At 47.6% G+C, this 24,990-nt stretch overlaps 1 protein-coding gene across 2 annotated transcripts in view; it reads left to right on the forward strand.

Moving 5' to 3' along the window:
• The window catches only part of NCAPH (non-SMC condensin I complex subunit H), a 30,078-nt gene extending 10,631 nt beyond the window's left edge, over window positions 1-19,447 (forward strand). For both annotated transcript variants that reach the window (XM_077133768.1, XM_077133769.1), the window contains exons 7-18: window positions 2,235-2,424; window positions 3,602-3,693; window positions 4,442-4,647; window positions 8,969-9,117; window positions 9,610-9,716; window positions 10,078-10,200; window positions 12,702-12,812; window positions 13,692-13,874; window positions 14,513-14,629; window positions 17,433-17,524; window positions 17,916-17,991; window positions 18,903-19,447. In XM_077133768.1, coding sequence (XP_076989883.1) covers window positions 2,235-2,424; window positions 3,602-3,693; window positions 4,442-4,647; window positions 8,969-9,117; window positions 9,610-9,716; window positions 10,078-10,200; window positions 12,702-12,812; window positions 13,692-13,874; window positions 14,513-14,629; window positions 17,433-17,524; window positions 17,916-17,991; window positions 18,903-18,962 — 1,506 coding nt within the window. In that variant the 3' untranslated portion in view covers window positions 18,963-19,447. The remainder of the gene's footprint in view (window positions 1-2,234; window positions 2,425-3,601; window positions 3,694-4,441; window positions 4,648-8,968; window positions 9,118-9,609; window positions 9,717-10,077; window positions 10,201-12,701; window positions 12,813-13,691; window positions 13,875-14,512; window positions 14,630-17,432; window positions 17,525-17,915; window positions 17,992-18,902) is intronic.
• The last annotated feature ends 5,543 nt before the right edge of the window (window positions 19,448-24,990 follow it).

A 24,990-nucleotide genomic window follows, 5' to 3' on the forward strand; every position in this document is an offset into this window, starting at 1 on the left:
TGACAGAATTGATAGCTTATTTATTTGTTGGTGTCAGCTATCTAGTGGAGAAGGAATTACTGATGAAGCAGAAAAGAGAATTGCTGGAGTGATGGTAAGACGGAAGAAGTGGGGTAAGAAAAGAAAAGAATGTCTAGTCTAGGTGAGCGTTGGTCCATGAGCACCAGTAGCTGATGGGAAGAAGGGTTTGAGTATGCACATGGGGGAGGCTGGATGGTTTTGCTGATGAAATAAGGACACTGCCAATTGAGTATAGGTGAGAAAGTATTGGAGATTGGAGGAGAAAGAAAAAGGAGAGTCATCTAGGAGGGTGAAGCTGAGTAGATGGGGAAATACAGTTTGATTGGAGGGTAGTGACTGGTGCATTTAAGGTGAGACCAGTCTTTCTCCAGCCATGATTAACTGTGCGGGTACAAACATTGAGTAGGAGGAAAGTTGGATTTAACAAAAGATTGTGTTCAGCCAAGTGAACGTGACACAGCTAGATAGGGACCCTGGAAATAAGGGCATGTACTTAGGAGGTGGGAAATTTTAGCTGGGAAAAGAGGAGTGAAGGGCAGTGGAAAGTGATACAGTCAGTAGACTAGGTCCTGGTGAGGTCAAAGACTTCTTGGTGTTGGGGACAAGAGGTTATAACCTGGACAGACAGAACGTGGTTGTCAGAGAGGGGCACTTGGAATTGAGTTTATGGAGAGGCTGCCATCACAGTTAAAGGGTGCAGTTCTGGGAACACGAGAGAGCCAAGGGTTGGGGCTGAGGAGGTGGAGGTCTTTCTAGGCTCTCTGAGAGTTCTGGCGTCCTTTGGATGAAGGACAAGGTCAAGTGACTGAGAGGTCAGAGCATTGGCTGGATCTAGTGTGGGTATTGAGACCATCAGAAGTTGTGAAGTCGGGGAATAGTAATGAGCCAAGAGCTAATTTTTTATATGTTCAAAGAGGGAGGGTGGGGTTGTAACCTGGGGGTTGCAAGATGGTTACAGTACAAGTGGGGAAGAAAGCAGTAAAGTGTTACTTTGAAAGCTGGGATTTTAGAGGTCGGCAGGGAGATTAGCCATCCGGTCTTTAGGCCCAATAACTTAAGGGCTGTGGGAGAGGAAACTGCCGCGGTGGGGAGGGCCGCAGAGGAGCCTTCTCAACAGAGCACCATGTTTCAGTTGGAGCGGCGCTTCTCAGCCTTCATTATCGTTCCCACTAATGGGAGCCTTTTGGACATTGTGCTTCCACCCTCTTCCGTTGTCCTGTGGGGTTGAGGTTTAGAGAGCCACAAAGTATTACAAAATCTGAGATTTTTTTCACACCGTCCCCTTCATAAGACCCAATTTCCACCCCCATAGGGGTGTTATCGCCCCCATCGCGATTGAAGGCTTAGAGGAGAGGAAGGAGAAGGCCTTCAGGAAAGAAGTGGGGGATATAGGGAATTTTGCTAATAACTGATTGAGTCTTGGGGCCCCGGGGGAGAATACCAGTTGCTGGGGAGGAGTGGGAGATGTGCAGAGTTGTATGGGGTTAGAGACTGAGGAATATAGAAACCTCGCAGTTTGGGCTCCTTTTTGTTTCATTAGTAAATAAACCGTTTAAAGGGCAACAGTGAGATGACCCATAGTGACCTCTCAGCAGATAGGAGGGTGCTGCTCAGTCTAGGGAGTGGGGAGATTGTGGGGTCTTCTGGGTTGTTTTCTTCCCCATATTGAAAATATTTCTTACTGAGCATGATGGAATCTTGTGAACAGATCCACCACACAGACTTTTTAAACAAACTGAATTTGCTGTGGTAACATCAGTGCTGGGTGGGTCCCTACCACAACTTCCCCTGCTCGTGGGCATTGCCGGGAGCCATAGAAGCAGCGACTGGTAGAAGAGACCAGCAGGAGCACACCTGTCTGCATGTGTTGCGGGTAGTCTGTGCTTGCTGACATTTACTCTCTGCCTAAGCGTTTTGTATTTACTAACCTGAGCACAAGCCTTTCTTTTGAGATGGTGTCAGCTGGGATGGAATTTTACCTGATCAAGTAGAAAGCTTGCCTCTTCCTTTTTTGGTCAATATATACAGTTAGGAAGGTGCAGGGTCCAAAGGCATGATATCTTTTATTGCCTTTGGATAAATCGTATTTATTTATTTAATTTATTTAAATTTATTAATTAAAAAAATTTAGCAAACCAAATAAAACATTAACATATATAATCAGTCAAATCATAATTCTTTAGTTCCCTCTGTTTGTTTGTTTTTTTTTTTAGGTTGACCCCATGTTTCAGAAGACTGCAGCTTCATTTGATGAATGTAGCACAGCAGGGGTATTTCTCTCTACCCTCCACTGCCATGACTATAGAAGTGAGCTGCTGTTCCCTTCCGATGTCCAAGCTCTCTCCAGTGGAGAACCTCTTGAGCTGCCAGATTTAGGTTGGGTAGAAATGGCAGATTTAAAAGGTAAGTACAAATAATGCCATTTTTCAGAGCATTTTTATCATTGGAGAAGTTTTTATATAACTGTGGGGTATATTCAGCCCACTGTGCTCTGATGTTGTTTATCTAAACAAAAATCTCCTCTAGAGTGCCACATCGGTACCCTTCTAGAGCACCCAGCAGCCCCTTGCCTTTTCCTGCTTGTGCCGTGGAGGCTGACCCAGCACAGCTGGGATCCTTGTTTCTTCCTGATCTGCATGTATCACACACCTCCCCTCCCCTGCCTGTTGTTAGCCAGTTCTTACCGTTGCTTGCTGGGGCTCTGGGCTAACTGTGGCAAGTCAGAATTTGGACCCTTGTCTAGCTAGAAAGGCCTTGTTCTTATTTGTGAGCAATCTAGGGAGTCCCAAGGAAAAAAGTACATTGCAAATTTTTTTAGATTCTTCTGGGACAGTTTGAGAACGGACCTGTGCTGTTGGTCATCCTTCCCTGCGTTGGCATGGGTCTTTACACCCCTCCTAGTCTCCCTTACCCCAGGGGGAGTCTTCTGAGGATGTAGTGCTGAGGGGCAATGGGTGTGAAGACCAGAGCTGTACTTGTGTGTTACACAAATCTGATCCCCCTCCCCCTAGGGCTATGCAGGTATTACGGTATCCGTTCTCATTCTTTCTGGTCTTATCTAAACTCTGCTCAAAGTATGACAGTTTTGTGCTAACAATCTGTTTTCAAAGTTTATGCTCTAAACTGGGGCTCTGATCTTCTGAGGTAGATAATCTGTAGCTGATTTAATTTGGGACTAAAAATAAGTGCATTACAGGATCGGCTGTGTACTTAGAATACTTTTAAGGATGGGTTTTGATTTCCTGACGGTGGCATAGGGCAGGCAGTTCCTTTCAGAACAACATGTCTGTGCTTCCGGGTTTTGACTCTGGGGCTTTCTGATTCTTGGGGCAATAGTGTGCAGCCTGACTCTGGTGGGTGAGTAGCCACCCACCTCTGCTCTCCTGGGAGAGCAGTCCAGGACACCAGGCCAGCTTCCAGCCGTCCAGTCAGACACGCTGGATACTTGAGCTCTGTGCTGAGAAGAATGGGGCGATTGCCTGTTTCCACCAGGCCGCTCAGGGCATCTTGAAGGGGTGGGGGGTGGGGGCGTGCCTGGCCCTCCCTTAATCCCCACTTACGACCTTCCTGCCCTCTGCAGGCTCCTTGCAGCAATGCGTGGAAGATCGTCAGATCTGCCCGTCCCTGGCTGGCTTCCAGTTCACTAAGTGGGACAGAGAAACACATGATGAGGTGCGGCTAACTTTTGGACTTATTCTGGACTTACATGACGCTGGGCATTTCTGTGGTGGTTCATGGTTTCAGTTGGCTCGATGAGAACCGAATCTCTGTAGCATCCTTTTATTTAGCCAGGAGCACAGACAGTATTTCTGTAAGGAAAGAAACCTAAGGAGTGGGGGTGGGGTGGGGTTGTGAGTCCCAGCAGGGCTATTTACAACTCCATGAAGTTTGGGATCAAGTTCATGGCCCCTCTGTGCTTCCCTAGGGTAAGGCAGCCTTGCCACTCATGGATGCCTTTTTCTTTTTAAAATCAGGAATTTACTCTCAGATATGGCTATCTTAAGTGACCTTTGATCTCAGGCTGCTGTCAAGCTCGAGGAATTTCCTGCTGTTTGGGGTCAAGTCCCTTGGCACAGAGTTTCCTGGGAAATTGTCATGTGTAAAGCCTTCCTCTGTGTATTTTTAGCATAGCCCCCTTTAACCTACTTACTACAATTCCAAAAATAGATGGTCTCCATGGAAAACTGTTTTCACTAAACATGTGGTTAATGGATTGAGATTCCTGTTTCATGTTTTACAAGGTGTGCCTGACAACAGTACAGCCTCATCCTGTGCCGTGCAACGTCAACTTCCTCAGCGCTTTTACTGTTTGAGAACACTGGCTCTGGGGGAGGGGCAGCCCTAGGGGAGGAAGAAGCTGTGCCCCGGGGTGGTTACAGGCGGAGCAGCGCTCCTCGAGACCCTCTCTCTGTCCCTGCAGTCGGTGTCGGCCCTGGTGGACAAGTTCAAGAGGAACGATCAGGTGTTTGATGTGGACGCCGAGGTGGAGCACAGTGACAGCGAAGACTTCCCTGACGGGCCCCTGGAGGACGATTTTGATGCCAACGATGAGCCAGACTTCTCTGCATCTGGGGATCCCCAAGAATCCAGGAGCTGGAAGGAGCCCTGCCAGGTCCAGAGCTGCCAGTAAGGCTCCCTGGCCATGAGACTGGTTTCATGTGATTTTCTCATTAGCCCTTAATGATAGAAGCGCACACCTGGCTTTAAGTGTTGGTTCAGCCACTTATTGGCTGTGAATGGTAAAACTGACACTGCAGGCATCTGTAAGGATTAGAACTAAAATATGTAAAGTGATAGTAAAGCAAGTGCCTGGGATGTGGCAGCTGCTTGAGTGGCGGCAGTTGTTGCCACTTGTCTTTTGGTAGTCTGGGGTAATAAGTGCTCTCCCTTCCCACACACCGCACATGGCCTGGCGTTTAGCTGTACTGCTGTCGGTTACAGCAGAAATGGGCTTCTGGGTTGCTTCCAGTGGAAACTAGCCCCTGCCTGAAGGGGCTAGTTGGATCAACAGGAGGGATTGGCAGAACTGACTTGCCAGATAGGCAGACTGGGAACCAGCAAAGCAGGGAAAACTAAGTAAACAACATTGTACATATCGATGGGGATATGGAATTTGGTATTTAGTAATTTAAAGTTTCATTACCCTAGTAAGCCTCATCAGAAAAAAATAAGAACTTTGTTGGCCTTTGTTATATATCATTAATAGATTAGTAATGTTTTAATTAGAATATGAATTAGAAGCAGGAACCAATAATCCTTTAGTGCTGAGGCCTCTAAAGGTCTTGAAATGAGCTTGAGTTTGGTGATTCCATGAGACCAGAATGAAAGTCCCTCTAGTAACACCTGTGCCTATAGCAGCAACTTTGCACTTCCAGGACTGGGGACAGCCAAGCTGGTTTAATTTGGGGAAAACCTCAGAATTTTCTCAGTAAAATATCCCACCCAAGGCAGAAATCCTCTCAAGAGCACTGTTTGAATGGCTCCAGTATAAGAGATTTCTTTCTTGAGCTCAGTTTGACTACCCATATGGACAGTGGTTAGCTTGATAATGTCTGCAAATCCGGGTAGAAATTTGGGTGCTGAATATTTGACACCTTAAGACTCAGTGACCTGTGCAGGTCCTTTAGCACCCTTCTCTCCTGACTTTACCACTCTTATAGCCACGGTCTTGGCCAGTCCCCTTCCCATCCTCAAAGAAGTGAGAAGGGGTAGACAGTCAGTGGGGTGGACTCTTTTAATATTATTTTCAAATGTTGGGAAAGAGTTTTCACTCTTCCAATGGTGATGTGACTCAGAGGTACTGATGGTAGCAGAGGCCTTTATTGTCACTGCCATTTTGTTTTTGGAAGAAATTTTCTGCTGGTTATTTTAAGCAAATGTCTCTACTTTTCTCCCCATTTCCAAACAACGAAACCTTAGCCTGTATCCACGTGAGGGCATTAGGAGTTAGAGGCGGGCCATTAGGGGTGTGTGGCCCTTCCTTGATTCCCTACCTTGGCAAGCCATTAGCAGGAGCTCCCTAAGTGTTTGAACTGGACTGGACCTGATCCTGCCGCTGAGGGCATTGAGACAGGGACAAATTTCTGACCTTTCAAGGGATCTTTCTTTTTACATCCATAAATGAAGGATTGGGACTAGAAGTAATAGTAATACCTGGTATTTATTGAGCTCATTATTCTGCCTGCCAAAAAAACATACCAAGGGCTTTATGTGCCTTTCACATAATTTATATGATACATAAAATGAAATGATTTAATCCTTGCCGCAACCCTGAAATTAGCTTCTGTTATCCCTGTGGTATAGATGGGGAAATAGGCTCCAAGAGGGTAGGTGATGTGCTGGAGCGGGCATCACCCAGCACCCTTCATCGGGCATGGCTACACGTCCCAGCCGCTTAGTGAGCTCTCCGATGCAGGCTCTGTTCCAGATCAGCTGAGGGCAGAGCCAGGCTTTGCTTTGCTAGTTTTTGAAATCTCCCTGAGTGATTGTATTGTGCATCCAGGTTGGAAAACCACTGTATTGTAACTCATGTAGGGCAGAGGCAATACTGAATTTTAAATGCCGGTACTGTACAGGATGCCCAGCATGGGGTGAGACACCCGGGTTAGACAGGTTGCTGTTGGTCCCTGCCTGGCATCACTTCCACTATTGTGCTCAGTGTTGAGTATGGTTCTCTGCATGTGTGCTCATAGCACAGCGTCTGCTGAATGCTCTCTGTCTGAGAACAGCCCAGCCCGCGTTCTAGGGCCTTGGGCGGCTCTTTGTTAGGGGTTCACTCTGGTTAATACAGCCGCTGGTCTGGTCTGGAGCACAGCCTGATCCAAGTGATCAGGAGTGAGGAGGTGCGCCAGGGATGCAGGGGAAGCCAGGTGGGAGGGGCCCCTTAATACGCAGGCGTAGCGCCAGGTGAGTGACCTGGTACTAAGTGGGTGAGGGCCTGCGATGGAAGTGGGGTGGGCTTTGAGCACGGCGGGCTGTGGATTAGGCTGGGGTCAGACCAGCAGGCCCTGCCACAGCATTGCACATGGAGAGGAGTATTGAGTGACTGAGAGTCTAGCCTCCAGGGCCTCACAGACCCTCAGAGGGTGGGAACCGGACTTTGTAGCTGTACCTGTGAGCTCTAATGTATTCCTAGCCTCACTGCCAAAGGTTTAACAGAAGACCATCTGCAGATGGACTGGGATGCTGTTGAAATCACCTTTGTCCTCCCCCCAGAGTTTGGACACAGCACCTTTGTTATTTGCGAGCACAGGCTCGGCGTCAGGTTCTGCCTCAGCACCTGGTCTTGTGACTAGAAAGGTGATTTTTAAAGATGTGTTTTAATTACATAGTGAATACACAAATACAGACTCCTGGTTAAAAAAAACGAATAAATGAACTGTAGATAAAGCCAAAGTCCCTTTCTAAAGCCTTATTTTAACTTTTTATAAAGGCTTGAAGCCAAGGCAAGTTGTATGTCACCCAATACAGTAGAGAGGAGGGAGCTGCTGCTGTCTGGCCTTAGAGGCTTTCCCCTCATCTGAGGCCTGTAGAGTAAATCCCCTCACATCCTGGCTCCTTGCAGAAGGGGTGGAAACCAAACCTCACAAGCAGCAGAAAATAAACCAGATGACCTTACAGACTGCGAAGGGCAGTCATTTGGGGAACCAAAGATGTGAATTAGAGTAAGAAGACCTTTTCCACTCCTGTAGACACATGTGGGAGCTGCGGTGGAGCCTGCAGGAGCCCTCACATGTGTGAGGGGCAGAGAAGGAACAGCTTATCATGCTGTATAGGCAGACTGGGGTTCAGGGAGCCTGTGCATGGGGGACCCTGAGACCAGGGTCCGGGACCTTGTGGGGGGGGATCCTGAGACCAGGGTCCAGGAACCTTGTGTGGGGGACCCTGAGACCGGGTCCGGGAACCTTGTGATGGGGGACCCTGAGACTGGGGTCCGGGAACCTTGTGCATGGGGGACCCTGAGACCGGGGTCCGGGAACCTTGTGTGGGGGACCTGAGACCGGGGTCCGGGAACCTTGTGTGGGGGGACCTGAGGGGTCCGGGAACCTTGTGTGGGGGACCTGAGACCGGGGTCCGGGAACCTTGTGTGGGGGGGATCCTGAGACCGGGGTCCGGGAACCTTGTGTGGGGGGGATCCTGAGACCGGGGTCCGGGAACCTTGTGCATGGGGGGCCTGAGACCGGGGTCCGGGAACCTTGTGCATGTGGGACCCTGAGACCGGGTCCGGGAACCTTGTGTATGGGGGACCCTGAGACCGGGGTCCGGGAACCTTGTGCATGGGGGACCCTGAGACTGGGGTCCGGGAACCTTGTGTGGGGGGGGATCCTGAGACCGGGGTCCGGGAACCTTGTGCATGGGGGACCCTGAGACCGGGGTCCGGGAACCTTGTGCATGGGGGACCCTGAGACCGGGGTCCGGGAACCTTGTGCATGGGGGACCCTGAGACCGGGGTCCGGGAACCTTGTGCATGGGGGACCCTGAGACCGGGGTCCGGGAACCTTGTGTGTGGGGGACCCTGAGACCGGGGTCCGGGAACCTTGTGCATGGGGGACCCTGAGACCGGGGTCCGGGAACCTTGTGCATGGGGGACCCTGAGACCAGGATCCGGGAACCTTGTGCATGGGGGACCCTGAGACCGGGGTCCGGGAACCTTGTGTGTGGGGAGACCTGAGGCTGGGTCCGGGGAGTGGTGTCCAGTTCTGGCATTTTACTAGCTGTGCCTCTCTCTCTCTCTGTTTTCTTCTCTCTCAAATGGGCAAGAAAATGCCTTTTATGAAGCACTTTGCAATGTCCAAAGCACTTGTATAGATATGATCATATTATAATAAAATTGAGAGAAGCAAATAGAAGGAGTAAGGATTACTAATAATGCTGCTCATTTGTAGGAAAGAAGGTGGTCTTCAGCTGTATCCTGAGCTTCTCTACATAAATGTCGTGTGTCTTGCAGGGAAGGTGTGATTCCTCTTGGAGACGGAGACATTAGGACCATGTGCCCCCTTCTGTCCACGAGGCCTGGAGAATATTCCTATTTCAGTCCCCGCACCATGTCGATGTGGGCTGGCCCGGATCACTGGCGGTTTAGACCCAAACACAAACGTATGTGCTTCTAGGCGGGGCTTTGAGAGACGCCGCTGCGCAAGAGAACAAACGGAGGCGCGCACGGCTGGGCTAACTGGCCTGGGCAGATGGAGGACTCCTGAGTGGGAGGAGCATGTGCCTGGGGTCAGGAGGGCTGGGCCCAAGTCCTTGACCTGCTCTCTAGGGCCTGCACGACCTCAGACAGAGGCCTTGGCAGGAATGACCCCCAGGCTTGGGGTCTGCAGGAGTTACTGCAGGCGACTGCACCCCAGGGGCCTGGCGGCTGCCAGGGACACGTCTTGCATTCTGTCTTTGAAAGGACGGAATTGATTAGCATACATTTTTGGTTGTGTTTTGTTAGCAGAATCACAAATTATACATTTAGAATGAAAACTGCTGTGCCTAGGACTGCTGTGCTCAGGCCGCAGTGCTGTCCTGAGGCTGATAAGGTTTTCAGAATAGGGCCCGTGAGTGAGAGAGTGTGTTGACGTCCAGTGTTCATTTCCACAGAGGAGGCTTCGTCACTGTCAGAAAACAGAAAGAAGAGCACAAGGAAAGATTTTGAAATCGACTTTGAAGATGATATTGACTTTGATGTGTATTTCCGAAAAACAAAGGTTTATGCTGAATTTATTAGCATTTGGCTTTCTTAAGTTATTCGTTGTACTCGTCATTCCCTTTCAGATGTGATTTTTAAAAAATTCATTGAAGTACAACTTTGAGAATAAAGAGGTGGTTAAATTTCCATTAATTCCTAGAAGAATTGAGGTGTAGAACCAAAATTGGCAGCAGGAATCAAGTTTAGAATAAGGGGGAAGTGTTTAGCAAAACCACCTTTTTCCAGGGAACCCCGGGACCCTGAGGGTGCACTTGGGCTTCATGCTGCTTGACTTATTTTAATTCTTTGTACTCTTAATGGGGAAAAAAAGATTTTTGACTGTTCTTATTAAAGATGGCTGAAAACCACTTTATTAACAGGCTGCCACTGTTCTGACCAAGTCCACTTTGGAGAACCAGAATTGGAAAACCACCACTCTCCCTGCAGACTTCCACTATGAGACCGACAGCCTCGTCCGGCTGCACCTCAAACCAGGCACCAGGGTAGGGCTGCTCTTTGGTTCCTTTGAGATGCTTTTGTTACCAAGTGGTTGTAATGCACCTGTCAGCTGATGCCCCTGGAGCAAGGAGCGAGTCAGGGAAGGATGGGTGGTGCCCACAGGAAGTTGCCCGGAGATTAAATTGGTCAGACAGAGCCGAAGGGAAAAGCCTGCACAGGATAAGTGCACACTGAAGATTCAGAGGCACCGTGGCCATTAGCGCACTGGACACTGAAGCCTCCATACTGAAATGTAAATGTAACGTCTTTTGTTGAGGTTTTTACAGTTTTTAGTTATCTCTGGATTCTCTCACTTTGTCGTTGAAGTTGTGGCATCACTAGCTAATGCTCTGCATAACCCCTCTGGTCTCACCACAGCATAGACACAGACCCGTGATGAGTGGGCGGTGTCACTGTGCTGAGCTGATGGCTGTTCCTCAGAAAGTTCCCGAGTGCAGCACAAACGCTTCCCAGGTCCCTTGCTCCAGACCACCTGTTTACTTCATTTGCATGTGTCTTTTGTGTGGCACGAGTGACAAGTGGCTATCTCTGATGGAGAGACTGACCAGACCAAGGTTCATGCTAAGTTGTGCTGTGTTGGACCCTCGTGTGCTCGTTTGCAGTCTTGGCTTGTCCTCTAGTGATGTTATGTGTGCAACCCTAATGTCCTCTTCCTTAGTTGGCCTGTTTCTCCACAAGGTCTTAGGGATATGTATACATTCCCCTGAATTCACTGATTTCTTACATTCTTTTTTTATAAACCAACCCTGAGGTATTTTTCTTTCTGATCAATTCTGTTCACTTAACAAAAATGCTCTTAAAAGCACGGAGACTGTGGCTGTGATCAGTGTGGTCTTTGCTGGTTGGGTCCCGGCGCGCACACGACGGAGGTGGTTCTGCGCTGGTTGGGTCCCGGCGCGCACGATGCAGACCGAGGCGGTTCTGCGCTGGTTGGGTCCCGGCGCGCACGGTGCAGACGGAGGCGGTTCTGTGCTGGTTGGGTCCCGGCGCGCACACGGCGCAGACGGAGGCGGTTCTGTGCTGGTTGGGTCCCGGCGCGCACACGGCGCAGACGGAGGCGGTTCTGTGCTGGTTGGGTCCCGGCGCGCGCACGGCACAGACAGAGGCGGTTCTGTGCTGGTTGGGTCCCGGCGCGCGCACGGCACAGACAGAGGCGGTTCTGTGCTGGTTGGGTCCCGACGCGCGCACGGCGCAGAGCAGCAGAGCCGGACTGGAGGAAGGCTCTCGGCGCTTCTGAGCCCTTCAGGGCCTCAGAGCTGTGCCCGGTTTGGGAGAGAAGCCCTGTGATGTTATGTGCAGGAGCTGCTTTCTGTGGCCACGAGCCACCTGCCCTGCCCCTTGCCCCGATGGCACTTCTGCTGGGTGGCCCAGGTGGTGAGTCACGTGTTCAGAAGGGACGGTGGTGGAAGAAAGTCTGCACACCGTGCCCCAGGGCTGTTTGGTTTTTGACCCATCATTCTTGGTTTTTTTTTCACAAAGGAAAGCACTTCGGTTTCTGATTATCCATGGGAAAAATTGGCCTGTGTGTAGTAAGTAGGGTGGTCAGGCAGCAGGAGTGGGAGAGCCCTCATTCTTCCAGCAGAGCTCCCCCAGAAAGTGACTGCCCGACACGGGATGCGGTGGGGAACCGCACAGAACAACGACCCGTCCCTTTACTGTCCTGGTTGATGTGTCAGACACCTTCCTCCGAGCATCCCGTGTAGGCTGTGGGCGTGCTGGTGTGTACCCACAGCAGAGCATGTTCATGGAGAGGGACTCAGGAACCATGTTACACGAGAACAAGGGAAGCAAGTGTGTATTTCTCAAGTATAAAATTGTATTAAAATATTCAGTATGTTTGGTCAACTGTACAAACCACCAGCCCCACTTCTCCACAACTGTCAAAACACCACCTGTGGTAAAATCATTGGCCTAAGTGCCTGCAAATATTTGAAGGGCTGTGGTCGACAGGTACACCCAAAAGGGGAAGCAGATTTGTTCTGTGAGGCTCTGGAAGGCAGACTGAGGACCCACTGATGTCCTAACAGAAGAGCTAGATATTTGTCCCTGTAGTGGTATAGGGAGCAGTGGCTGCCACCTGGGAATGGGATGGGCTGCCTGTGAATTAAGGAAGTAAGTTTACTATCATCAGAATTGTTCAAATAGTTCCACGTTTCCTTTCAGAAAGCTGTAGGTGGGGGTTTCCAACTTCTGTTTGTTTTTAGTGAAGGAAGTTTTTCTACATAAAATTGTGTGCAGAAGACCTGAACTGACAGACAAGGAGCTTCTGCCCTTATTTGGGGGAGGGGAGCTCTGAGCACCCCATCCTGGGTTTGCTCGAGAAGGATATTGGGCACTTGAAAAGTTGGTTGGACTAGATGACTCGTGAGGACCCTTACAACGCTAAAATTCTATCATCTAGGAACTAAGAGGTATTTATCCAACCTAGCCCAGTAGCTGCTTTTCTAGAAGCTGCTTCCTAACCTTGTTCTCTCCTTCGTTCTAGTTTCTTAGGGCGGCCCAGGGCAGGAGGGCAGATGCGGAACACTATGAGGAAGTGGAGGACTACGACTACAACAACCCCAGCGACACCTCCAACTTCTGCCCTCGGCTGCAGGTGAGAGGGGAGCAGAGCTCCGTCCTCTCTTGAACGGGTCTTGGTTTCCTGTTTCCCATCTGCCGTTTCCCTATCTGGCAAAGGCTTCAGGCAGTTTTGAATCAGGTGGGGTTTTGTGGGTTCGGGGTCCTGCCTCACCCCAGCCCTGTGTGCAGGAGACACACCACCCCAGCCCTGTGAGCCAGTGTGGGTGGAGCCCTGTGTGCAGGAGACACACCACCCCAGCCCTGTGAGCCAGTGTGGCTGGAGCCCTGTGTGCAGGAGACACACCACCCCAGCCCTGTGAGCCAGTGTGGCTGGAGCCCTGTGTGCAGGAGACACACCACCCCAGCCCTGTGAGCCAGTGTGGCTGGAGCCCTGTGTGCAGGAGACACACCACCCCAGCCCTGTGAGCCAGTGTGGCTGGAGCCCTGTGTGCAGGAGACACACCACCCCAGCCCTGTAAGCCAGTGTGGGTGGAGCCTTCGCCGTGTGCACAGCACTCATCGTGGCTCTGGGATTTCAGAGGAATGTAAATTGTCCTACTCTTAGCAGCTTCTCTTTTGGCTGGGAAACAAAACGCCTCAGCATGTGAAGGTGGTATGTAAAGGAGGAGAAGGCAGATGGATGGGGTGGTCTTCAGGAGACCAGGCTGCTGGCTGACCTTGGTCCACACACTGTGAGCTCGTCTAGCCCGTCTGAGAGGCCTTAAGGTGGGCAGCAGTTACCTTGCAAGTAGGGCTAAGTAAGGAAGGAGCCAGAGGCACCTAGAAGTCCGTCCAAGGCTAACGAACTGTCAGGCCCTCTGTTGTTGCTGTGTAAATGTGTATCTGTTCTGAGGATGTTTCTAGGCCCCTCTGACAGCTTCTGCAAAAATCTAAGAGCTCCTTCCTTGCTCAGGACGCTGGCAGTGACTGCGAAGACTCGGATGGTTTATTTGTGGGAACGTCTGGGGCCTTTGACCTCTCACTTTACCCTTGTCACTCATCTAAGACAACACAAGAGAATGGTGACATTCCTAAAACCCCAGGATTAGACATCACAACGTATGGGGAGTCAAATCTGGTAGCTGAGCCTCAGAAGGTAAGGATGAAGCAGCTGAGAATCCCATCATTCACTTAGGCTCTATTTAATTTGCCTCCTGTATGAGGGGCACACCAGTTTGTGTTTGATTTTTTCTTTTTCCTTTTCTTTTTCAATTTTGTTCTCCCAGTACCTAAGACTTAAAGGGGGCTGTAGGTTTGTATGGAACTGACCATTTCTTAAAAGGTCTTGATAACCAGATGGCTAAGGATGGAACCCGTCACACAAGTAAAGTATGTGAGTGAAGGCTATAGGCAGAGAAATGTGTTTGTACTAAAATGGTAAGGCCAGCTATTTGCTCTGGAGACTCTGGGCTGTGTTCAGTTTGTATCAAGTCATCGTGCATTAATGTCTGTTCCAGACCTGGTGGCAGGCTTGCAGTCTTCATGCTCGTCTCATTCACTTACCTCTTTTACACTGGCATTCCAGGTTAGCTTTGATATAAACTGTACCTGATCAAAAAGAAATTAAATTTGAAATGAGGACTTCTTTGTACTATGTCCGAAGAAAGCTGTATAACTCTTTGATTTCAACTTTATTCCTTCTTTATTAAATACTAGGCTTTTGTTTTTACAGTGAATTGATAATCAATGTGTCTTTCTCCGCTTTGGTTTTACTTTGTCACGCATCTTTCCCAGGTAAATAAAGTTGAAATTCATTATGCCAAGACTGCCAAGAGGATGGACATGAAGAAGCTGAAGCAGAGCATGTGGGGTTTGCTGACAGCGCGCCCTGGGAAGCTGGCAGAGGCCAAGGTAACGGTGTTTCCTCTTGTCCTCTGGGTGCCCTGTCATGTGGCATTTGCAGTGCCAATTCCTCGATTTGGACATGAGAACATTAATTCAGAAGTTTAAGAAAGACATCAAGCCTCTGAAAGGGAAATAAATGAACAAAATTATGAACAAGCAGAAACACAGAAGGTGATACAAAGGGTAAACTAATGCATGGGAGTTATTCAGCCTTGCCAGTGTTAAAAAACAAACATAAAAACATCTTTAGGTGCTTTTACACAGCAACAGTTTTAGTAATTAAGCGGTGTTTTTCAGTACTGAGATTCAGGAAAAATTAGATGCTTATTTACTGCTAGTAACAGTTTAGGTTGACATGTGGTCCTTTTGGAAAAGCAGTCACTACCTCCACCTCAAGGGCCAGAAAATGCTCACATCTTTTGACCTAATGATTCTGATCTGGGAAATTTATCTGAAATAGGAAAGTAGCTTAAAAAAAGTAGTGATGAAGGTGATGCTGTTGGTTTCTCTTCACTCTCAAGAGCAGGAAAGACTTGGTTAACCAGATCCAACTAAAGAGAGCTCAGAACTCACCTCCGCGTGGGAGATTTCCCCAGTTATCCAGATCCCACCCGCACTCTTAGCCTTCCTCGGCTGCATGGGGAGTGGCAGGTCACAGTTTGGTGGTGGATCCTGAGCTGTGCAGCCTGCTTCACGCGTTCCTAAAGTTTCACAACCAGAAAGGAATGGGAGACAAATGTGAGAGAGGTGCTTTTAAAAAGTGGGAAGGGGGCTTCTGCTTAACCTTCATATTTCAGTGACTCATATACCCTATCCCCCAGGAATTCCTTTTTTTTTTCTTGCCTATGCATGTCTTTATTATTCATCTACCCACACACTGGGTAAGAGGGGTCAGTCACAAGGCTTTTACAATCACACGGTCACACCGTAAAAGCTGTACAGTTACACAGTCATTATCAAAGAGCAGCGCTACTGGATTACAGTTCAACAATTCCAAGTGCTTCCTTCTGGCTATTCTAATACACTAGAAACTAAAATGTCTATATCATGAGCCAGTTGTCATAATCATTTTCTAAATCCCAGCTTCTGTTACACTTCCCCTCTCTCATTTGATCATTCTTAGTCTGCAGGGATATGTGGGCAATGAGCATTTTAACTTTGTGCTAGAAAGGGGTGACAGCCTTATGAGATAGAGGTCTCCCAGGAATTCTGGTTAATTGTTAATATATATATGTTTTTATGTATCTCCCTACGTATATATATATGTTTCTTTTTTTTAAACTTTTTTATTGTATAATGTAACATATATACAAAGCAAAGAAAGAAAAAAGCAATAGTTTTCAAAGCACTCTTCAACTAGTAGTTACAACAGCTCCAGAGTTTGTCATGGGCTAACAAAATCCTCTCAGATTTTTCCTTCTAGTTGCTCCAGAATATAGGAGGCTAGAAGGAATAAATTTTTTTTATCATCACAATTGACTTTTTTTTCTTTTTTGTGAAAAATAACATATGCAAAAAAAGCAATCAATTTCAGAGCACAGCAGAACAATTAGTTGTAGAACAGATTTCAGAATTTGGTATGGGTTACAATTCTACAACTTTAGGATTTTACTTCTAGCTGCTTTAAGATACTAGAGACTAAAAGAAATATCAGTTTAATGATTCAGCAATCATATTCGTTTGTTAAACTCTACCTTTTCTGTATAACTCCACCATCACCTTTGATCTTTCTATTTCACCCTTAAAGGGGTATTTGGGCTTTTCCCAGTCTAACTTTCCATGTTGGAAGGGCTGTCACTCATATGGGGTAGGAAGATGGAACTGGCTGATGTTCTGAGCTGTGCCCTCCAGGTTTCAGGACTTAACTGGTCCAGGGATCCATTTGGGGGTTGTAGGTTTCTGGAAGGTTACCCAAGTGCATGGAACCTTTGTAGACTCTTATATATTGCCCTAGATGTTCTTTTGGATTGCCAGGAATGGTTTTGGTTGAGGTTTGGCAAGTTATGATAGGTAGCAATGCCTAACTGAAGTCAGTGTAAGACTGACCTCCAGAGTAGCCTCTTGACTCTATTTGAACTCTCTCAGCACTGATATTTTATTAGTTACACTTCTTTTCCCCTTTTTTGGTCAGGATGCATTGTTGATTCCACGGTACCAGGGTAATTGTTAATATTTTTTGAAATAAACTTTTTATTATGAAAATATTAAAACATATACAAAAGTAGAGAGAATAGTATAAAGAACCCCACTTACAATAATAATCAATGTTTTATCTATAGTGTGACCCTGTCCGCCTGCCCATGTGCACATTCTGGGTTATTTTGGAGCAAATCCTGGACATGATAGCCTTTTGTAACTGCATGTCTGCTAGCTAGGAGTCTGTGGGCTGTTCTGTTTGTTTTATGTGAAAACTTTTTAGTCTACTTTTAAATATGCATTTTATGTTGCCCTTAGCTGTATAGTAAGTACAGTTGAAGCAATAAATGCTTATAGCTTTTTTTATTCACCCCCCTCTTTTATTCACAAGAGGGATCTAGAAGCCTCTGCAATTTCCTCTTTGCTGGAATTATACTAGCCATTGAACGTCTACATTTACCTCAAGTAGGTAAATGTCAGTGTCATAGTCCAGAGCTGAGGCACTGGTTTCCCATATAAATCCTTTTCTTCAGAAAGTAACCAAGAAATTATTCTGGTTTATGTCAGATGTAGGTTTTTTTGCGGGGGGAGCTACAACTTCGTAAGTTTATTTTACTCTCTTGGAAGTGAACTGGCCCTCAAGTTCTCAAATGTAATGTCCTTTTCTCTTTAGGCAAATCACCATGAGACGGAAAAGGAAGGGGGCCCCATGGAGGTGCCCAATGAGAAGCTGCTCAGTGGGCTTGCCAGGAGCCTGCAGACAAGGTGAGTGCCCCAGGGTGGGGGCGGCTGCTGTCTCTGTCTCCATGAGCTCTCTGCAGGGTGAAGCCCCTATACACACACAACCTGCTTTGTGGTCAGTTTTATGTCGCGCTTTCAGCAGTTTTTCTGTCTCCTCTCTGTATTGCTGGATAATTTAATCAGCCAACCTGGTTACGTTAAAAAGATGTTTTTCCGTGCCACTAACTGGAATGGAACAAGAGAGTTCTTATTTCCCAATATGAAACTGGAAAAACCTGCTTATGAATGCACTGAAATATTTCTTTGTTTCTCTTTGGCTTATTCATTGTTCATGTGTATTATTCCTGCTTGATGAAAGCACCTTTGTTCTTAGGCTTGCGGAGACCTGGCTAAACACTTGCCCCTTGTTTCACAGCCTGCCTCCCCTCATGGCTCAGAACCTCTCTATACCACTGGCCTTTGCCTGTCTCCTCCATCTTGCCAATGAAAAGGTAGGTGCGTCCGGTAAGCATGGGAGGACTCCCAATTTGTGCCAACCCAGTAACTTTATATTAGATCTTTCATGGGCACTTTCCAAGGTCCCTTGAATATAGTGATTTGTATAATAGCTGCAAGCAGAAGGATTAACCAGACACCTAGATGTAACCTAGAAAAAGACCATCAAGTATGATTAGCAGTGAAAATAATGGAGAGGACCAAACAGGAAGATTTTAGCAGTACATGAAGATGTGCTGGAGGGAGGTAGGGTGGCTATTGAGCACCTTCAGTGCTACATAAGGGGATGGATGGTTTGTGGTCAAGTTAGGCAAGAAAGGTTCTTAGAGTTGTTTAGCCTGGAGAGAAACAGTTGCCTGGGATTGGTGAAGGGATTCAAAGTGTAGGGGGTAGGGGTGCGCTAGGCGGGGGGAGAATTGAGAGGTGGGGAAAAGACCAGAAGGAAGACAGGCAGTGGAGGGCTGTTACAAGGGAGAGGTTATCCGGGTTGTGAGGGTGAGGGGCATGCAGATGTCACACATGGTGGGGGTCTCCTGGCCTGCTGGGCCACTGGCAGCTTCCGGTTCAAACTGGGTTTGATGCACGTGCACTGTGGCTCCAGGTGGTGGTCAGGACCCGTCTGATCCCTCAGCTCCTTCCAGGGCAGACAGTTCAGCTGCTGGGCCCTTTGCAGACAGAGATTGTTACAGGAACCAGAGACTTGCTTCTTGCTTTCTTTTCCAAGCAATTGGCAAGGATTAGGAACCAGCTTTCTTATACAAATTCTAATTGCTATAATATAATTTTATGTGTAAATGGGATAAACCTCATTCTTTATAGTCGCTCCCTATTTCTTGATTAGATTTTGGCCTGTGATTCTCTTGTTCTCAGTACACCAGAGCTTATGTGTCTGCTGATCTTCCCTCAGAATCTAAAGCTGGAAGGAACAGAGGATCTTTCTGACGTTCTTGTGAGGCAGGAGGATTGAGTTCCCTGCAGAGAAGACGGCAGCCGGCGGCTTGCCGTGTATCGGTGGCGAGGCCATCTCCTCTCCTGGGGGAGGAAGACACTTTGGCTTGTGGCCAGCCTTTCCAATCCCAAAAGTGCCTGTCAGTTGGTCTTCCTTCTCTCTGTCACTGCCCTGGAGCCAGCACCTAAAGCACCGTCCTTGATGAACTCACGTTCTGCCCTACAGTGGTCACCTGGGAAGGAGGTGGCCAGAGGCAGGCGAGGGCAAGGATGTTGTTCTTGGGTGTGAAAGTTTGTGCCCCTTCTGTGTCTCCCTGTACAGGGTTAGTCTCACAATTAGATCTATTTTCCATGTTACTCTTAGAGTAAATAATTTTCTAGTAGGCGCTTAGTCTTATCCTTAAAGACCTACCTAATTCATGTACATTTGTGTACATAAACTGTGCCATATGTGTTCTTGTAAATGTATGTATCATGCTTAAAAATAAAATTCTGAATAACTTACCTGGCCAAACAGTTGCATGCCCACTAGGTAAGTGTTAGACCGAATCCCTCCCTTGCAGGGGAAGAGGTCTTGTTAGGGACACAGGAGACCGACGTGCCAGTGTTAGGCAGGTGTTCAGGTGCTAAGATGACGCACCTTGTAGGAGAATGGAGGAGAGAAGTTACTGTAGCCGGAGATTCAGCCTTCAAGACTGGGTTCATGTTTGGGAATTCTTCAGGATGGCAATGGTAAAAAGTACCATGACGGGCATGCCATCATCACTTCCACCGCACAGGTGAGGAGACACGTGCACAGAGGTGAGTGACCTTGCATAAGGGTGGACATTGGAGGGGCAGAGCTTGGCCTTGAGCGTGGGCAGTCTGCCTCAGTGTGTCTGTGCTGCTCTGACCACAGGCCCAATCATGGTTGGAAGGCAAAAGCTCCATGCAGTTGAGCCAGCTGCACGGTCACTCACAGACTCGCAATTTCTCCCCATAACCTAAAGGAGATAGAGGGATGAGCTCTGCTGCAGTTTGGGATAATACTGTAGGTTTTGCTCTGCGTGGCTGTGTCCTTGGCAGGTCCTGGGTCTCTGCTGGAGCACCCCATCGCCATCTACTGGGCCAGTCTAGGTCTTGGCCATGTGGACAGGAGCAGTGAAACAGATAATTGGGGATTACCCCCAGTAAAAAAGACTTGCTATCCAGCCAAAAATGACAGAACAAAAAACGGGAACAACCCCCTACCTTCCAGGAATGTGCTGTCCAATTACCCTCTCTGCTTTACTGAGCTGGAGGCTTGTGGACATGCTTTGTAGAACAAGCAGTGGCACTGAGAATCCACACCCTGCTAAGGTTGAAGGCTCCAGCGTTTTCTCTCCATGTCAGGTGAGTGTTGGGCTTTCTTGCTCTCTTACACCTGGGGTAGAGCTAGCCAAGCTCATCCCCTCCCTCAGCACATCACACTTCCCTGTAGTGAATGTTTTCCTTTCCTAGCTGCTAAAACAAATACCGTGCCACGAGTGGTTAAACACTGGGAATTTATTGGCTCATGGTTTTGAGGTTAGGAGAATTCCAAAACTGAGGTGTCCGTAAGGCAGTGCTTTCTCCCAGAAGGCTGGTGATCCTTGGGCTGGAGCTTTTCCGTCAGATGGCAGTGCATGTGGTGGTCTCTCCTTTTCTTCCAAGTCCTTTGAATTCCAGCTTCTGGCTGCTCCCCTGTGGCATTCTCCACATGTCTGAATTTCACTGTGCTTAAGCAGGATTCGGAAGCATCCTGATTGCGGTGGGCCATACCTGCACTGAATTTACCTCATCAAAAGGCCATCCTTAGAACGTGTTCACATCCACAGGAGTGGATTAAGAACTGTTTTTCTGGGGTACACATCACCAGGCCATCTCTGGGAGGGTCTGGGCTGGGGCCAAGCTGCAGATAAAACTGACAACAGTTGGTGCCATCTTTACTGAGCTGCCCACTTCCCTCTGCTCTGCTCCTCTCAAGCACCTCCCCTAATTTACGTGGTCGCTGGGTCATTTAGAATTGATTTGGCTTCTTATAATAGAAAACCCTAATAAGTGGTTGTGTGAGATAGTTTAACTCCATTTCATATAAAACGTTTGGGAGATTGGTGGTCCAGGGACAGCTACACTAGCTGTTCACTGAAATCATGAGAGACCAAGGATCCTCCCTGCTCTCTTCCCTGCCATCCCTAGTGTGTAACTTCCCTTCTGTGTTTCAACATGGCTGCTGGGATCCAGCCATTGCATCCATACTCCAAGCAGCAGGACAGGGGTAAGGGGTCAAAGGGAACTGCTTCTTCTTGTTAAATTGATTTCTTGAGAGTCAATACACAGTATGATGCTTATATCTAATTAGCCAGAACTTGATCACATGGCCATATCTGGTTGTAAGAGAGACTTGGAAATGGAGCTCTATCTAGGCAATGTGTCTAGATAAAAATTGGGATTCTGTTACTACTAAAGAAGAGGAAAATTGGGAAATGGCCAGCAGTATCTGTCTTAATTGCTGAGAACCTTCCTTGGGCATAATTGGAGTTATATAGAGGCATATCTGCCACAAAGAACGAATGTTGGGAAGGCCAACAGAAACCAAACTGCAGGGGAGAATTGTGGGAACCTGAGAGAGAATTCATCTAAAGGCAGTGTTCTAGTTTGCTAGCTGCTGGAATGCAACACATCAGAGACGGATTGGCTTTTAATAAAAGGGGATTTATTTTGTTGGTTCTTCAGAGGAAAGGCAGCTAACTTTCCACTGAGGTTCTTTCTTACGTGGAAGGCACAGGATGGTCTCTGCTGGTCTTCTCTCCAGGCCCCTGGGTTCCAACAACTTTCCCCGGGGTAATTTCTTTCTCCATTTCCAAGGGCCCGGGCTGAGCTGCAAGTGCTGAGATGAGGAATGCCAAGCTGCTAGCAGTGTTGCGTTGCAATCTCCCATTTAAGCACCAGCCAATTAAGTCAGACGTCACTCATTGCAGCAGACACGCCTCCTAGCTGACTGCAGATGTAATTGGCAACAGATGAGGTTCACGCACCATTGGCTTATGTCCTCAGCAACAAGACTAGGTATGCTCACCTGGCCAAGTTGACAACTGAATCTAACTAACACAGGGAGCAAGGAAGTGCAAATTGAATTCAGCAACAGGGCCTGATGTCAGAAGAGCACTTGCCGTTCCTGGTGTGGTATGAAGTGCCACACTCAGTTCCCTGGCCTAGCCGTCCTGTAGAAGGACCGTCTGTGTTGTTGCCCTCGCCCTCCCATCCCCTCCCCCAGGCTACAGCCTTCACCTTGGCAGCCTCACCCCTGCTGTGTGGCCACGGTCGAGGGCAGGGAGCCGTCCCCTTCTCAGGAGGCAGGAGACGGAGCTGTCTCCTCAGGGATCTGCAGGCCTGGAGCATCTGTGTCCATCAGCCTTGCAGCGGGAGCAAGGCCAAGAGCCTGCCCTGGGGGTGGCAGCCGAGGACCTGCCCAGCCAGAGGGGCAGGTCATGACCCAGATCCACTGGCCAGGGGTTCTCGGTCTTGGTGTATCCGAAAATGTCTGGTTTGCTGCCTTATTTAGAAAGGTCACCCTACTGGATCTAGATTTCTTAGTTCAGAGTGTTTTTCTTCAGCATTTGACTTGGTCAGTGCTGCACCTCTGTCAGTAATATGTCATTCTTCCTCCGGCCACTTGATCTTTGGCTTTTATCACTTTGCCTATTTAGGAGCAATTTTCGTCGTGTTGATTTAAGATTTGTTGAGCTTAAGTCAGTAAGTTAATATTTTCCATCAAATTTTGGAAGATTTTAGCCATTATTCAAACATCTTTTCTGTCCCCCCACCCCCACGTCTTCCAGGTATTCATTTACGTGTATGTTGGGCTGCTTCATCTCACCCCAGGGCTCTGAGGCCTGTTCATTTTATCTGTGACAACTTTATGGAGATATAATTCACACGCCATACAATTCACCCATTTAAAGTGTACAATTATGGTTTTTAGTATATTAACAGAGTTGTGCAGCCATCACCACCATCAATTTTACATTTTCATCACCCTAAGAAGAAATCTCAGCCTCCATTGTCCCAAGTCCTCCCCAGACTTAACCTATTTTCTGACTCTGTGGCTTTCCCTCGTCTGGATGTTCCATATAAGTGGACTCATACAGGATGTGGTCTGTGACTGGCTGCTTTCACTCAGCAACATGTTTTCAGGATTCATCCATGTTGTCACGTGTGTTGTCATGCCCTTCCTTTTCATGGCATAATATTCCCTTGTGTGGAGAGGTCACAGTATGTTTATCTGTTCCCCTATTGATGGGCATTTGGAGCTTTTCTACTTTTTGGCAATTATGAATAGTGCTACCATGAACACTGATGTACAAGTTATTTCCTTTAAGTGGACTCACAGTGTTTGTCTTTATGTGCCTTTTTTGTTTAATAAACCTCAGCATAATGTTTTCAGGGTTCATCCATGTCTTCACAAGTATCAGAGCTTCATTTCCTTTTTATGGTTAAATAATTTTCATTGTGCGGATATACCACCTTTTTATTGATCTGCTGATAGACACATTGTTCCCTCATTTCAGCTATTGTAAACAATGCTGCTATGAGCTTTGGTGCCCAAGTATCTCTTTGAGTCCCCGCTTTCAGTTCCTTTGGGCATATACCTAGGAGTGGAACTGCTGGGCTGTATGGTAGTTTTGTCTAACTTTCTGAGGAACTGCCAAACTACTTTCCCCAGCATTACATATGCCATTGTACATTCCCACTGTGGAGGACTGAATCAGTCCCCAACAAGACGTGTTCAAGTCCTGGGGTGGAAACTCATTTGTAAATAGGCTTCTGGATGAAGCCCTTATAAGCAAAGGAAATTATGCCCAGAAGTAGGAGCCCGAGGAGGATATATAGGCAGAGGCCACCACGTGGTAGAGGACTGCTGGAGAGCAGTGGCCAGGCTGCTGCACACTCGGGGGACGCACAGCCTGGCGATACCTTGATTTTGGACTTGTAGCCTCCGAGCCGAAGACAATAATCTCCTGTTTTTACCGTCCGGTGCGCGGCGTCTGTCATAGCAGACCTGGTAAGCCAAGACGCCACCAGCAAATGCTGAGGGCTCCCATTGCCCCATGCCCTCTCCAGTACTTATTTTCCTCTTTATTTTATGTTATTTTTTCACTTGGGCAGGCACAAGAAATCAAACCCAGGTCTCTGGCATGGCAGGTGAGAACTCTGCCACTGAGCCACTGTGGCCCGCCCCCTTTTTATTTCTTTTTTTCTTTAATAGCCATCCTTATGGATTTAAAGTGTCTCTCATAGTGGTTTTGATTTGCACTTCCCTAATTGCCTGTGGTGTTGAACATCTTTTCATATGCTTACTGCCAATTTGTATATTTTCTTTGGATAAATGTCTGTTCAGGTCCTTTACTCTTTTTTTATTTTTATTTTTTAATGAAATTTTATTGAGATATCGCACACACCATACAATCCATCCAGAGGATGCAATCAGTGGCTCACAGTATCATCATTATCAGTTACGCATTCGTTACCACATAAATTTTAGAGCATTATCATTACTCCCCCCAAAAAATAAAAAGAAAAAAAACCCAAAACTTCCCATACGCCTTATTCCCCCACCTCCATTATTGACCTCTTGCACTGGTGTGGTACATTTGTTACTCTTGATGAAAGAATATTAAGATAATACTGTTAATTATCGTCCATAGTTTGCAATAGGTATTATTCCTTGTATACTCCTTGTAATAGTATACATTTCTTTTAGTTCATGGAAGAAATTTCTTACATTTGTACTGTTAATCACAGTCTTTGTCCACCACAAGATTCACTGTTATAAATTCCCATGTTTTAACCTCCAGCTTTCCTTTTGGTGACATACATGACTCTAGACTTCCCCATTTAACCACATTCACACATAATTTAGCACTGTTAATTATGCTCATAAGAACGTGCCACCATCACCTCTACCCATTTCCAACATAGAAGATCAACCTAGTTAAGCACTGTGCACACATTAAGCAACCAGGTGCCTGTGCAAAGGGTGTAGGCAG

Source organism: Tamandua tetradactyla, chromosome 17 (genome assembly GCF_023851605.1).
Source record: "Tamandua tetradactyla isolate mTamTet1 chromosome 17, mTamTet1.pri, whole genome shotgun sequence".
In the NCBI taxonomy this organism is placed as follows: domain Eukaryota; kingdom Metazoa; phylum Chordata; class Mammalia; order Pilosa; family Myrmecophagidae; genus Tamandua; species Tamandua tetradactyla.